The 15300-nt window shown below is 34.2% G+C and overlaps 2 protein-coding genes across 2 annotated transcripts; both read left to right on the top strand.

The window, feature by feature from the left end:
• The first annotated feature begins 1144 nt into the window (after nucleotides 1-1144).
• Nucleotides 1145-8458, top strand: Ostgamma (oligosaccharide transferase gamma subunit). The gene is made up of 8 exons (XM_071596490.1): nucleotides 1145-1278; nucleotides 1360-1532; nucleotides 2483-2600; nucleotides 3070-3210; nucleotides 3882-4022; nucleotides 4135-4285; nucleotides 6552-6750; nucleotides 8041-8458. Exons 1-8 carry the CDS (start codon nucleotides 1192-1194, stop codon nucleotides 8054-8056), a joined length of 1026 nt encoding a protein of 341 aa, XP_071452591.1. The 5' UTR covers nucleotides 1145-1191; the 3' UTR covers nucleotides 8057-8458.
• Nucleotides 8459-10730: 2272 nt separating this feature from the next.
• Nucleotides 10731-15203, top strand: LOC139697651 (small ribosomal subunit protein eS10-like). Its single transcript, XM_071596446.1, has 5 exons — nucleotides 10731-10797; nucleotides 11011-11155; nucleotides 11310-11423; nucleotides 11854-12045; nucleotides 15089-15203. The coding sequence occupies exons 2-5, from the start codon at nucleotides 11012-11014 to the stop codon at nucleotides 15125-15127; spliced, it is 489 nt and encodes a 162-aa protein (XP_071452547.1). The 5' UTR covers nucleotides 10731-10797; nucleotide 11011; the 3' UTR covers nucleotides 15128-15203.
• The last annotated feature ends 97 nt before the right edge of the window (nucleotides 15204-15300 follow it).

The raw sequence follows: 15300 nt of genomic DNA, 5'->3' as shown, positions 1-15300 counted from the left end.
TAATACGAATGTAATCAAGGATACTCACATACCACAACAAACTGCTGATTCAACGATGTATTTCCAACAATTGTTTATGTTCTAAGGGGAGTATCAGCTCCACTTATAGAACTGATCATACATACGTCAAAGAAATCTCAGTATAGATTCTCCACTACTCGATTCGATAAAACCTAGGGTGTGGATGTTTCACTCTTGAGGGAAAGGGAGGATATTATCAAGTATATAAAGATACAAGCATTTAAAAAATATATAAATATTGTGTAGAAGGAGAGAATGTGGGCAGGGGAAATGTATTATTAGTCAAATTTCCATTTGTGTACCGCAATAAATATTTCCGATTGTTATAGAGCATCAAGCCGTCCATTTTCCTCTACTAATCGAGACGAATGTTGAAAATTCCATCTTGTGGCAGTGGTCAATTAAAGTATTATCGCTAAAATTCATATTTTCTCGGACCTCTGAATTTAGTGACACCCAGTTGAACAGGATGGACGAAATTTTTCATTAACTTGGTTTATATAGAATTCTTATTGGATGTTCTTTCAACTGCATGACGCTAAGCGTTCTTTCAATCCAAGGAAAAGGACATTTTTTAGTCCGATGAGAAGCTTGACGATATTATCTTGGGGAAGAGTATTTGAAAGAAATGTTCAGCTCGAATCAGAATCACAACGTAAATGAATTCAGACTTTAAAAAATTGGATAAAATTTTATCAATCCATGAGTCATTTCAATCTCTCAATCCTTTCCTTTTACGACAGGGGATTAATTTAATCAACTCTCAAGTCTTAGAGGGTTGTGGAGTAAATTAAGTCTTGAGTTATTTATTTGAATTATTCTACTCCGATCATTTCAATTCGCATGCTGATTCAAACGACCCTGTGGTATGCAAGAATAGAAAAGACAAAAGAAATTTTAAAATTTGCCAGACACAAATAACAGTTTTGGGGACTCGCAGATTAGTCGCGACTGCCTCATCTTCATGTTCCCGCTCCAAAAATTATTTATTGGCTAACTTTAAGTAGGGATACTTCAGTGCCATCTACTGAATCCCTAATTAACTAATACGGTCAAAGTTGTGAACGCCACCTACCTCACTTTCGGATAATTAAAAATGAGAAGTAATGAGCTGAATAACGAAATGCGACGTTGCTGATTGATTCTGTAGTTCGTGGCCAGAATCCCAAAATGAAACCGACTTTAATATTTTTATCCCTATTTTTCATATTTTTATCATCAATCCATCATGGTGATGGGCAAGCTCGAAAGAAAGAGGTATGAAATACCATCGGAAAGGTACATATACTCTGAGTTTAGGATGAATTCTACCGTATTGACGAATGTTTATCGTTACAGGGAAGCAGCCTCGCCGAGAGAGTTCAACAACTTACAGAAATGAATGCCAAACGATCAGTAATTAGATTAAATGGCGCCAAATTTCGTGAATATGTTAAAGCTACCCCAAGGAATTATTCCGTTGTTGTTATGTTTACGGCAATGGCAGCTCAAAGGCAATGTGTAATATGCCGGTGAGGATTCATGCCTTAATTTACTCATTAGCTCTGAATTTGGTATATGCCATTATATCTACATTATGCCTGACTTATTGGTGTATTTTGGTACGATTTTGACTTTGATTTAGATTGTATAGAAGTACACAGCTAACGTGTCTCTTGTGATTGGATGCTGTTAAATTCCAATTGTATGGTCCGTTAATTCATCAGAATGACTGTAAATGGCGTACCTCTAGGTTTTAAAAGAAACTGCGGAAGTTGCAATTAGTGTTTTACCAGAACAGCTTGCCTGACGCAAACTTCAGGAGCAGAACTGCCCTTTAAATTTGGTGTAGCCCATAGCACAACAGCTTGGAAATTGATAACTTAAAATTTAAAACAAATGTATCATACATTAAAATATGTTACCCATATATTGAAAAGTGATTAAGTTTTGTGTATCCCGGGGTTGTAGTAAGAGTTGAATAACGCGTTCACTGGTGGTTAATTCATGTCAGGTTTCATTTTCAAGTATGAATAACTGTCGCTTAAATACAATCTCATGACGATTGTTTATATTTTGATAACATTTTTGTATAATTTTGAGGGAAGTGGTATATTATGTTTTAGTGTCTTCTAAGCATTAGGAATGACCATTTACTTAACAAAATTATCTAATTGCATGACAATTAAAGCTCTTTGTAACTTATCACATCAATGCTGAGTTCTTTTATCCTCTTTGGTGTGGTTTGATAATTTTCTTTCTGCTGCCTGCATTTAGTTGTTTCCATTCATTTTTAATGTAAACTCTCATCTTGTGAATGGATATTCCGGAAATTTTAAGATTAATAGTAGATTACAAATAATGGCATTGAATTAAATTTAAAGAAATAGGCCTAAAAGATTGAGCCGTTATATGCTGACTTATTGTACTTATTTTGTCCGAACAAATTGTGTGTTAAAGTCTTTCATATTTTGTTTCACAGCCATGCTCATGATGAATTTCTGATTGTAGCCAACTCTTTTCGATATTCACAACTTTATTCTAACAAATTATACTTTGCGCTGGTGGATTTTGATGAAGGATCTGATATTTTTCAATCTGTAAGTATATTAATTTAAAAGGTGTCATTGCATATTTGTAGTCCTAAGCCACTAGTACTATCTATCATTTTTCTCTTATATGAATGGCATGGTAGCAGTGTTTTGACAGTGTTGAGGTAATATAGGGATAATACTGTAGTAAAAATTCCAAAAAAGTTATTTTTATTATTTCTTTAATAAAAGAATACTTTCGCAATAAATTTCTAGAATGAGAGTAATTTAGATAAAAGAATTGCCTTCAATATTTTTGAAACATATTTGGCTATCATTGTCGAAATGCTCTAAATTAACGATAGTCTTCAGTGCCGGATAATTTTATCCACACTGAATTGTGTCTGGTAAATTACATGTCGTATGATATGAATATTTTTTTGCCCATGGTCAAAATGGAAAATAACCATAATTCACTGTGTTGTTAGATATTTCCTTTAGAATAACTCTTTGTCTTTTTCAATTTAACCCTACATAGCTTCGCATTAATACTGCTCCAGTTTTCATGCATTTCCCTGCCAAGGGTAAGCCCAAGCACAGTGACACTATGGATATTCAGAGAGTTGGATTTGCTGCAGAATCCATTGCAAAATGGATAGGGGAAAGGTCTGATGTTCAGGTATGCTCTAATTAACTACACTCCAATTTCATTTTTCATTCTGGTAAAATAAAATATCATTACCTAATATGCCATATAATTGGGTATAGTTGTGCTGGCTAAAAAATATTCAACTTCTCATTTTGAACATTTTATAATAATGTCCTGTTTTGTAGCATGATTGTTCAAGATGTTACTTTACTAAAGTGATTTATAGCTAGTTTGTTACACTTGGTTTTATCACAGAAATTTTACTCCATGGCCCAGGTTTGAAAATGTTGTCATATTTAGTATAAATATACAGGAGAGTATTAACTTCCAATGACAAGAATATCTTCTGTTATGTTTCACCCAATGTGGATTATACCTGTCCACATCTTAGCTCTGCAGCGAAAGCTTACCTGGGGATAAACCAAGTGTATCAGTTTCAATTGATGCTACAAGCTCATAAATTATCACTTTTCAAGTCACATTCAAATGCTTCATCAAGTACAAGAGTATATCAAACCCTTTGGCAACAAACTGTACTGTGATTCATGACATACAGAATAATTTAAAATACTCATTAATTTATGATGCATACCTATGTGGAGAATATACTGTAGTAATGAAACTAGGCACAATAATATCATTAACATTATATAAATACATTAGTGAACTACAACTTGTTTATTTATGCTTTATTATCACAGTTGCGGGTCTTCAGGCCTCCAAACTACTCCGGAACTGTGGCATTAATTATGCTCTTTGCATTGGTTGGAGGATTTTTATATTTAAAACGCAACAACCTTGATTTTCTTTATAATAAAACGGTATGGGCTGGAGGTGCCTTGGTGAGTATCCACAATAAGTGATACACTTCCTGAATTTCATGAATCTCTTTTACATCAGTAAAGGGTTTTAATAATTTCTAAATGTACAATTTTTATAATTTATATTTTTCAGTTTTTTACCTTTGCAATGACATCCGGACAAATGTGGAATCACATAAGAAGCCCTCCATTTGTGCACAGAACACAGTCAGGTGGTGTGGCATATATCCATGGGTCATCACAAGGGCAATTCGTCCTGGAAAGTTATATAGTAATAATTTTGAGTATCCTTTATTACTCTGAAAATATCCAATATTCATCACTTAATTATAGTGGTGAATTTTTAATTGCATATGGGCATTATTGGAATGTATTAGAAAAACAGTAGAGATAGTAAGACATGATTTGTTAATATAGTCTCATTACTTATCTCTTCACTTAGTCCAAGAATGTACAAGCTTTTCTTGTTCACTCTGTCCTTTCATGCATGCTCATTGAAAAAAAATTGTATAATGAACTCCGCAGAAAATGTGTTCGTATGACAGTAGTTTTACAGATAAGGATGAATGCTCATTTAGGTGAAATGCATATTAAATCTTCCCTAATTGCCATAATTTCATCGGGACATATACTGTTGCCTGCTTTTATTATCCCTCCTGTGTATATATTGTGTAATGCTTCTGAGAGTTTACTTCCTTATACAGTGCCTTTATGTGGTGTGGCTTGAAATTAGCTTTTGCTTATTTTATTCCGAGTGTACAAGCTTGATTCTTGTGGAATTCTAGAAGTATTTTTTATTGTTGGCCAGGGAAGGATAAGGAAAAAGTTAGTCATGCTGGATGAAATAAAGAGTAGAATGAAGTATGCAGGTTTAAAGAAGGGTCTTTGTAGTTAAGGTTATGTATTGTTAGGAGATGCAAAGAAATGTATCCCTTGTGTAAAGTAAATAGTTGTTCAGTGTATGTCCATCCAAAATCTCCCTTAAATTTTAGACAATCAATAATAATAATTTTCATATTCACGCAATTCTATCAGTTTGAAACTGTGATTTTTTAAAATCAAAATTATCATCATGAAGAGTCTCTCTGTCATAAACAGTTGACCCATATGTATTTTTATCTTATTGTCTTGTTTATAAATGCTTTTTTGTTTGGCCTTAGCTAATATTTAATTTATTGTTGAGCAGTATGTAATTAAGCATTTTGGCATCTTAATGGCTAGATCATTTTCCATCTACAATCACCAAGAAAATCAAAATTATTATCACAAAGTGGCTTTCTTTCATAGACAGATAATGACATATTTATCTTTTTGGCATGTATTTTTATAACTGCTTTTTTTTGTTTGGCCCTAATCAATATTAATTTATCATTGTGAAACATTTAATTAGGCACCGTGGCAATTTAATGGTGAAAGCATCTTCCATCCAAATTCATGAATCAGTACCATGTAGATGCAATCAAGTACAAGTTCTAGCAAATTTGAATATCTTGTTCTCCAAGTCTGAAAATGAGGTCAATGATCACATATTATCATCAGGCATTAGAATTGAAAATAAGTGCTTTTCTTTGTGTTACAAACATGAATAGCAATCAAGTTATTATTTTAAAGCCATGGAAATAAAACTAAGGCATATTTTCACAAGTGTACGTATGTATACTTTAATGAGCTAGTTTCAAAATGGTTGATAGTGAGTAAAATTTTAGATTATGATAAGATTGCCATTTAATAATAATGACTACATTCTAAGTTTTTGGTTAGCCAAATCCATAGCAGCATTTTCATTGTCTTAATAATTCTCGAGATTTGGTTCTCTTTGAAATAATGATGTGACACAGTGATTAAGGTGACTACTTATGTTGCATTAGGGGCTTTTACATGTTTTCAGAGAACCAGGAGAGGATTCAATTAGAATGTTTGAGAGGGTAAAAATTATTGAGATTGTGTTAATAATTTAAAGGTTTTTACCTATCAGTATTTCAATATAAATGCATTGCATTAAGCTAAAATGGCAATTACACCAAGGCACTTACTAGCTGAATTTTCTCTTCTGGTAAATGTTAATGTTATTGGTTGACAATGGTGTTTAACTTCAATTCTACTCAATTTTGTTCCCATCTAGAACTTAGAAGATTCCATCTGGGAAGTCTTGACTGAAACTAAAAGCACAAGAGATATACTTTGCACTTCTTTATTGAAGTCATGTTGTCTGCATTGATTTGAGGGAGGTTTTTAAATATGTTTTCTTTTTGTGTGTGCATGTTCGTAGGTTAATTGAATATGATTTAAATTTCATTTTGAAATAAATTTTGTCCATCATCTAGAAATGGTGTGGTCTCTTGTATATGAGGTAACAAAGTGTAGAGTGTGAATTCAATGGTAAATGATTGAAAGGGGAAAAATATGTACTTGGAATCAACAATTGAATTCATGCTCCCTGGTTTTACTCTTTGTATATTTGTATTTCACCACAAATAGTTATGCATTATCACCTATGGATTGGTATACTATCATATTTCAATGCAAATTTCCTTAATGAACTCCTCAAAGATGCTGCTGTTGTTCTGGGAATGATACTAATGACAGAAGCAGCTTCTATAGGTACCACACCAAAGAGGAATGCTGGCTCAGGCAGTGGGGATGTTTGCAAAAGACGCATCCTTGCAATTGCAGGTTTAGCTCTTCTATGCCTCTTCTTTTCTCTGATATTGTCAATTTTCCGGTCCAAGGCACATGGATATCCGTACAGGTAATTTTAGTATATACTTCTTTGATTTTGGGCTGATTTACATTTCATGACAATTCAGTGCATGTAAGATCTAATGACTGGGAGGAATTAAAATGAGAAATGTTGTAAAATTTAAGGAGGAAATGGGAAAACATTGAAATGCAGCATCCATATTTGTGAACCCACAACAGCTTGTTATTCAGATGCCAACATTGGACATTTTCATTTCAAAGTTACAATTTATTGCAATTTTAAACTTGTGTGCTTAAGTTGACTTACTCGTTTATCTGTCTGTACTTTTTTTGTGGGGTAACTTTAAGCTCAACATCTGATGGAAAAGTATTGTTCATTAAAACTTTCTTACTCTTATCAGTTTGTGGGAAAATAAGCTAATTCCTGTTTGAAATTAAAAATGATACAATTGGCATATATATGTTACTAGCATGTGTTGGAAGTGAGCAGGACAATGCCATTTCTTGAAAATCTATAAAAGATAATACCAAATGTGTGATACAAGGAACCTTTTTATGAAGAATATTTTGCATAAATACTAGCATTTGCTTTCAGATATTAGGAAATAAGTGACAATTTATGTACAAAAAAAATACGACTGTTAAATCATGTGAGAGTGATATTGAAAGTGCTTATTGAGTGCACTTTATTTGAATCCTTACATAAAAACTGCTTAGGAGTACACAAACATATTATGCATGGCACCCAAAATTAGCTTAATTAAAATTAGCTTTTCATAACCATGCAGTAATAAAATAATGACTGCATGGTTATGAAATGAGCAATAAGAAATTTTATGGAATTAAAACTTCATTAGAAATGTGAAGGTTATGTTCAGTATTACAACTGGAAGGCTTAAAATAGAACAGGCATAATGTTTACCCCATTTAGGAAGCCTTTTGATGGCCCTAGTAGGAAAATTCTATTTTTCTTCTGCAAAGGAGAAGATCCTTTGATTAACTGTGGTGAACTCAAAGGTATTAAAGGAAAAGTGTCATATGTTTCCACATGAAAAAAAAGGCCCAATAGAATATAAAAAGGAAGTATTTTTAATATTTTACAATTAGCCTCAGTCAGTTGACAAAAATATTCCATAGAAGACTATTGTTAGAGGACTGAGGAAAAAATCTTTTAACAATATCATGGATTCAAATTGATCGGTGAGATGTATTCAGGTATCAATAAACTTACTCATGTACAAAGCACAAGCATTGAAGTTAACAACTCTAGTCTTCAAAATAAGTTGTGGAGAAGAGTGCTTATTTGGTCATTAATTTGCTTTTTCTTTTTCCCTTTCAGTTTTCTATTCAAGTGATTTTAATGTTACTTAGTACTTACTGAAACATTAAAACAATTATAATGAGTGAAGAATGGGCATTCCACTGGTGTAAATGCTTAGTGTGTCTGTTATTTATTCAGAAGTTTATTTGTTGAGACTATAAAAGTTTCAGTTTGTTATATCAGTGAACACTGTAATTTGTGCAATGTAATATAATAAAATTGAAGTAATTTCACATTTTATCTCACTATTCCATAGGAAGTGGATTAGGAAAAAGTTTGATTTTAAATTGTTTCTGTCCATTTATGTCAATGATACAAGATTTTTCATGGTTTATTTCGTTCAGTTGAATCCTGTTAATTGTTGTGAATATGTTCGTATGTGTACTTAAGTCCTTGTGATGGATGTGCCTGCTAAATAAAAGTCTTTCAAGTTTGGTATGATGATTTTTGTGTTGTCACATTCTCCATTGTCATAATCAGAACAATAATGTGTGATTGAAGGAAATATTGTGTAGATTGCATGCATGTGAAATTATGAAATGTAAAAACTTAATGTGCTTGGAATTGGGCAGCATCTAAGTATTTTAATGTAGTCACTTCCCTAAATATGAAAAAATTTAGGCCTTTTATCACATCTAGTTCTTTTTATTGTGCAATAAAAATGTATTTATTATCTGTGCTTAGATAATCATTTTCTACCTTTGGCTGGAACTTGGGTTACCATAGGAAACATTTCAATCGCATTTGTTCAATAAGTTTGAGGATTTCACTAACTATGCAGTTTGTTACTCTTTATGTATGCAAGTTTATAGTTCACAGTTCTGGTGCCTACCCTGGCAGGTAGGAATTGATATGGTGCTCCTACTATTCTTTGGAATATTAGGAACTGCCCCACCTCTAGTACTAGTTAACTACTATTAGTTAACTCTAGTTCATATTATTTTGATAATTTTTTGTTGAAAAAGCAATTTATTTTCAAGGGGTTCTTTTTTGCCGAATGATATTTATTTTTGCACATTTTTCCTTTCGCTTGCTATCACCCATCCTTGTATTTTAATTCATAATATCAATTCCTTTACCCAGTTTGTTAAGATATTCAATAAAGCTTTGTTTAGTTGTACTTATTTAACCATATATACCACATGTCATCATATCATAGATGAGAATTAGGAAAATGATGTGTTGTCTTTCTCCATGTAGAAAATGATAGCACCCATGTTGATGTGTGGATTTTAGTTTTATGGCCAGTAAGAACTAAACAAGTTGCCCCCAGTGAGCAGGGCTTTCATGGAAGACTGACAAGAACATTAAGTAACTGCCAGAGAATCTATTCCTGAACTTTTCCTTCCATCGGTAGGTATTGATTTAAATGGGATCACTGCTATCAAATTTCTTTTAGGATGTGGGAAAATTGCTCGCCTGGTAACTTAGCTTGACACTTTTTAATGAGCATAGACATGTCGAGTCCGCTTTAACTCATATGGAATAAGGAGGGATCTCAATACTAACGTTTTTATTTTTGGAATGACTCTCTAGCTATGCATTTTGAGTTGCAACTCTGTCATATGCACTACCACACCCTGTCAGAAATTTGTCAATTAATAAAACATTTTGAAGCAGTAATTATTAGGGGAGACGACCGGCGGCAGAGATCAACTGTGCCATAAATGACAGGTGAGTAATTCGGTAGGGATAGGATATTGTATAGTTAATGGAGGACGGGTGAAGACAAACCCGGCATCGGTATTTGCCTTCTCTTATTGAGAGGCGACAAAGGGTCCACAATCTAACGTTCGATCTGACGGACGACGTACAAGTGCTCTCCACATAACACGCCAAGTATGGATCGGGGAACAACTGAAAACTCGGGCCACCACCAGGATCTGGAACCTCGGGGTAGGAAGGCAGTATACCGTCCCGATCCCCAAAAAATAACATCTTCACAATGTCAATTAATTGTATGAGGCCATATTTTTACTATAAATAATGGATTTTGTTCAAAATTTGCGTGAGCATGCCTCCGTAGTACATTTATTCTCCAAATACTATCGATAGGCATTCATTAGTTCTGCGTGTCACATTGACAATTATGTTTTGGAACTTGCTGCGACAACACAGCTGTAGAACAAACAATCGGCAGGAAAAAATGAGAAAAATCTTATGCACTTGGACGGTTATTTATCAAAGTGGCTACTCGGGTACAGAAGAAATGATACTGGGCAAGCCAGGAAGCAATTGAAGCCAAATTTAAAAAAATAGCATTATTACAAACTCTTTTCGGCAAATCTCAACCTGCGAATTGCTATTGTGCTGCCTGAATAAGTGGTAGTAGACCTGGGGCCTCGCGAATGTTCGATAGGTTTTTTTAATTAGCGTCAAGGAATGTGATAATGAATATCCCAAATACAAAATAATTCGCGAAATGATTTGATGTAACAAGCCTTCATGCACTAGCAAGGAGATTTGCCAAAATATGTTCGTTTGCATAGGTTTGCCTTGTTTCACCCTCCCACTTCGTTCTCGCCACACTATTCAGTGCGCCGGGTCGCAATAAGCTCCTGTTTTGTTATTAAGTTTACTAGTCAAATGTGTATTAATAATACATTTCCCCATCGTGATAAATTTTTAAATAAATAATGAAATTAATTTTATTTAAAATAAATGATATTTTTCTTTATGATTGAAAAAATGTCTTCGAAGTCATTGGCATTACTATGACTATTTTAGTCATCCGTCATTTCCTCTTCCCGGTGGTCGTAAACACGTCGTGTCCAAGTAAGTCGGGGAGAAATTTAAATCTTGAATAATAATTGTCATCTGCTTTTAGATATACATTATTATGATTTCATATTATTTGTTATTTTTAATTTTTTTGTAATTAATATATAGTTCATTCAAATAATTCGTTATATGCAAGTTTTAGTTGCGTGCTCCGCCTGATTTTCAAAAACAGCAGGTATCTAATTATTAACTTACATTGTATTTTAGGATGTTGATGCCGAAGAAAAATCGCATAGCCATTTATGAATACCTTTTCAAAGAAGGTGTTATGGTGGCTAAAAAGGATTTTCATGCACCTAAGCACTCTGAATTAGAACTTATTCCAAACCTCCATGTAATTAAGGCCATGCAGGTACTTGTATTTAATTTTCGTTTGTAATATCATAGGCATTTGCATCTACAACACTTTGATAAACTCTTGTCCTTTCAGTGTTTATTGTTCGTATTGCTGAGGATGTTGAATTATTATGTTTATCTTACCCTTGATAGAAATGTTTTACTTACAGTCTCTGAAATCCAGAGGGTATGTTAAGGAGCAATTTGCTTGGAGGCATTTCTACTGGTACCTCACAAATGAAGGTATTAGTTACTTGCGGGAGTATCTTCATCTGCCAGCTGAGGTTCGTGCATTATCGTATTTTAAAACATTTTTTGCTCAAGACTAACTCGACCGTAGTCATCTGATTCCCTCGGCGATATTTATGCGCGCTTACCTTACTGTTTCCTCTTGGTAGTGTTGCAGTAAGCACAAGTCATAACTTATTCTGTAACTGATATATTTCGCTCTTTATTTTCTTATTGAATGCTCTGTATTTTAATAACGTTAACTCACTTTTATAACGAGGGCTATTTTAACTGCTGGAAATAATGGTAGGCTGATTTGATACATTTTAATGATTGTTGGGGTAGTTCATTGTAAGGGAAGTACACTGATAGTGTCAGCAAAAGGACTGCCAATGTTACAATAAATGTCTCTTGAATATTCTTTCAATGAACAATGTGTGGCATGGTATTTACATTTATTACTTTGTCTCTACTCATCCAAATCAGATTGTTCCATCAACCCTGAAGAGGGCGACTAAGCAGGAGCCACTGCGAGTGAGGCCCACTGCTCCCCGTAGTGGTGACATGGGCAAGAGGGCTGAGGACAGGCAGTCGTACAGAAGAGCGCCAGGTGCTCCTGGGGCTGGTGGTCCAGATAAGAAGGGTGATGTGGGTGCTGGAACTGGTGAATTTGAATTTGTAAGTATCATGTTATCTTGGGTATTTCTTTTGTTTCTCGCTAATATTTTGTCATGGGTATGGTCTAATCCATGTGGTTATGTGAGGTTGTTCTAATTCTTCAAAAGAAAAGTTCTCCTCACCCTTAGGTAATGATCATGGCATCAATCATGGTGGTTTTCTTGTTTGCTATCAGAATCATCTTAAATTGTGTCCTGGCATACACCTTGGAATATATCATCACTTATCACGATTTGATATTTAGCCTCATTTTCATTCTGACCAATTGCATATGTTTAAATGAATTCCATTAATTTAATGGAATAACACTATTCGTTAGGTGAAGAGATAAATTAAAGGTTGCATGGGCCTGGGATAAGCAAGTAACCATGTGTGCTTAAAAGAATCATTTTTAAGTAGAAACTTGATTTTTCTGAGAGGTGGTGTCAGGTTTGCCTAAAAAAACCATATGGTATTGTGTTATGGCATTTCAACCTGACCCGCCGCATTGTAAATTTTACTGCAATGAATAACTTAATGAAATATCATAAGGCAGATATCAGACTTATCTGTTACTTAGAAATTTAAGTATAAAATGTATGTTCAATGGTTACATTTGCATTTTCAATAAGACTAGTATTGAAATAAGCTGACATAATTAATACTCACTATGATTTCACCTAACTTCGTTATTGTTTATTTTGTCCGTAACTTGTCAACCGCCAATATTTATATTTTGCATAGTGGCTCCCCAGAAGTAGAGGTGTTGTAGTGTTATATTATTGGTAGTCGTAGATGGAAACTTAAATAAAGTAATAGCATTATATCTATTTTCCTAAGTGTGTTGTACCATTTCACATAATTCTTAATTTAGGCATTGGCAGTATCTTTGTCCGATAATAAAATTCATTAGTTAGGATTATGATAAAGTAAATTCTGGTTGCCTAGCTGGTCGCTTTATTTCTTGGCTGCACTTCTCATTTGGTAATATCCTCAGTGACCGCAAACCTGATCTATCGCATAACATGACATGCCTTTGACCCTGTTGCACTTCAGCTTCATTCCTAATGAGATTTATTTGAGATAGATATTTTCTATGCTTTAGCTTGGTTGTTGTGTAGGTACAATATCTGAAGGAAAAACATGCATGAAAACAAGTGTCCAGGTATAGCAAACTCCAGGTGTAAATCTACCGTCACTCAAGTAGGAGCTCATATGGTGTAGGGTCCAATTCAACAAAATATTTCCATCACATCGGTGGCCTCTCCTGCAGCAGGAGTTCTTAAGCTACCAATCATTGATTGATGGCTTTACTAATTACACATTTGTTGCATGCTTCTGAAGTTATTTCTCGGAGGCCTTCTATGTGCTTAAATTATTTACATGAAACTTATCATTGATATTGATAATGTGTAATAGGATTACCTTAAACCAATAGCTTTTAAAGTGGTGCTCTGAAAAATATTATTTATTGCCATGCTCCATTGACCTAGTGGTGGACTCGCAACAATTTTTCTAAGGAACCCTGGGAAAGGATAATTAAAAGCCATAATCATACATATAACTGCAATGCATGCAGATTTTTGTGGCCATGTGCTGAGTAGCTTACCAAGAACTAAAATAATCAATATACTCTCTGGGTATGGTAATGGTGCCATGGCTAATTTAATAGCTTCCCACTGTGAAGGCCCGGGTTCAAATCCCAGAGGCGGCAGATTTTTCTGTGGTATCCCGACCCCTAGTTTAGGTGCTTTGTGAAGGGCGCTTTGAGTATGATGTTGGTCAGATGGGACATTTAATTGCAGACCCCTTGGCATCTTTCGGCAAGAGTAGTTTAATGCCGATGCTGGGTTTCTTTCCACCCTTCCCATCTATCCCTAATTGCGCCAAAGACCTTAACTGTCTGTCACCTCCTCAAAACTACTGCTACAAAATATTCTGTCCAAGCTCTAAGAAAAAATTTGGGGCCCCGACAAATAGGCCTGTGTACCTTTTTCACTTCGTAGTTCATTTGAAAGTGTTAAACACGATGGTAAAAAGAATCCCCTCATGTTCAATGTGGCACTGATGATATATCTCGGTGAGTTCTGTTGATATGAAAGGTTCGATGCACTTAAAGTTGAATGATGCTATTTCTTTTTCATCCAATGAGCTCTTCCATAGGTTTGGATTTGTTGAATGTCCTTTTGTTAAATATCCATACACATCTTGCTTAATGGCAGTTCACAGCATGTTTGATGCCAATACTCATTTTGGAATAGAGCTAAATTAAAACTAGTTGATCTCAAGTAATGTCCTGGTTCCCCATATGCATGAAGTACAATCCAACTGTTATATAGAGGACATAACTCAAACAGGAAGGACGAGTTTTATTTTATTTCTTACTGCAAAATTGAAGTGATTGAGCTAGTTTTATCTCATCCCTTATTCATGCAGAGTATTTAGTCTCTTGTTATTTTTAAAGTAACATTCACAACTTGTTACATGGTTTCATTAATATTTTTTGACTGCAATTTTCATCCATGCCCAATTCATAGGGCTACATTATCTTTTAAATCATATTATGCATTTGCTCGGGAATAAGCATTGAGAATTCTCTTTGTTCAAATTGAGTAATGCCATTATCATGTGTAAAATGCCATCTAATTGCATTTCACTATTGCAGTTGCTCTGAGAGATTGTGAATGAGGCATTAATCAAAATGCATATTACTGTTTAGCAACTTTTGGTGAATGCAACATTTTTATTGAGACATTTTAAATGATAATTCATGTAACATCTCATTTGATAATTTTTTTTATAAATTGAACCCTGCCATCAATTGGAATTCCTCAATTAGTATTACTCAATTGTGGAACATATTTTAATGCCTGTGAATGAAATTTCATAAGAACTCCATAATTCCTGATTATATGTGGAAATTTCCATGAAATGTCCCATTCCTCTCCATGGACCAAAATTAGTTGACAGAAGTAGTTTTATGCTAAGGGTGCCATCACAAGCACAGATATAATTGTTTTAGTTATTTAAATTTCTTAATACTGTCGTTTCCCTTTTCTTACAGAGCGGAGGTTTCGGGCGTGGAAGAGGGGCACCTCAATGATAATGTTTCTGTATTAAAATATATAAAAATTGGATTTCAAGTGTTGGTCATGTAATAAAAGCTTTGAATCCAGTAAGTTCTTGTTTTTAGTGAATGATTACTACATTCACATAAGCTGATTGGAGTATCCAAGGAGAGTGTTAAAGTGTATTTGGCAACAATGCCTTCGCATT

This window comes from Hetaerina americana, unplaced genomic scaffold (genome assembly GCF_022747635.1).
Source record: "Hetaerina americana unplaced genomic scaffold, ioHetAmer1.1.p SCAF_8, whole genome shotgun sequence".
In the NCBI taxonomy this organism is placed as follows: domain Eukaryota; kingdom Metazoa; phylum Arthropoda; class Insecta; order Odonata; family Calopterygidae; genus Hetaerina; species Hetaerina americana.
The sequence above is the reverse complement of the archived record's forward strand: the minus strand, read 5'-3'. Positions and strand labels throughout refer to the sequence as shown.

Bases quoted from the DNA above. Each gene is read 5' to 3' on its own strand.
- Ostgamma (XM_071596490.1), top strand. From the start codon at position 1,192: ATGAAACCGACTTTAATATTTTTATCCCTATTTTTCATATTTTTATCA. The intron at 1,279-1,359 runs GTATGAAATACC...TTATCGTTACAG, and splicing joins GGCAAGCTCGAAAGAAAGAG to GGAAGCAGCCTCGCCGAGAG. The intron at 3,211-3,881 runs GTATGCTCTAAT...TTATTATCACAG, and splicing joins GGGAAAGGTCTGATGTTCAG to TTGCGGGTCTTCAGGCCTCC.
- LOC139697651 (XM_071596446.1), top strand. From the start codon at position 11,012: ATGTTGATGCCGAAGAAAAATCGCATAGCCATTTATGAATACCTTTTC. The intron at 11,156-11,309 runs GTACTTGTATTT...TTTTACTTACAG, and splicing joins ATGTAATTAAGGCCATGCAG to TCTCTGAAATCCAGAGGGTA. The intron at 12,046-15,088 runs GTAAGTATCATG...CTTTTCTTACAG, and splicing joins GAACTGGTGAATTTGAATTT to AGCGGAGGTTTCGGGCGTGG.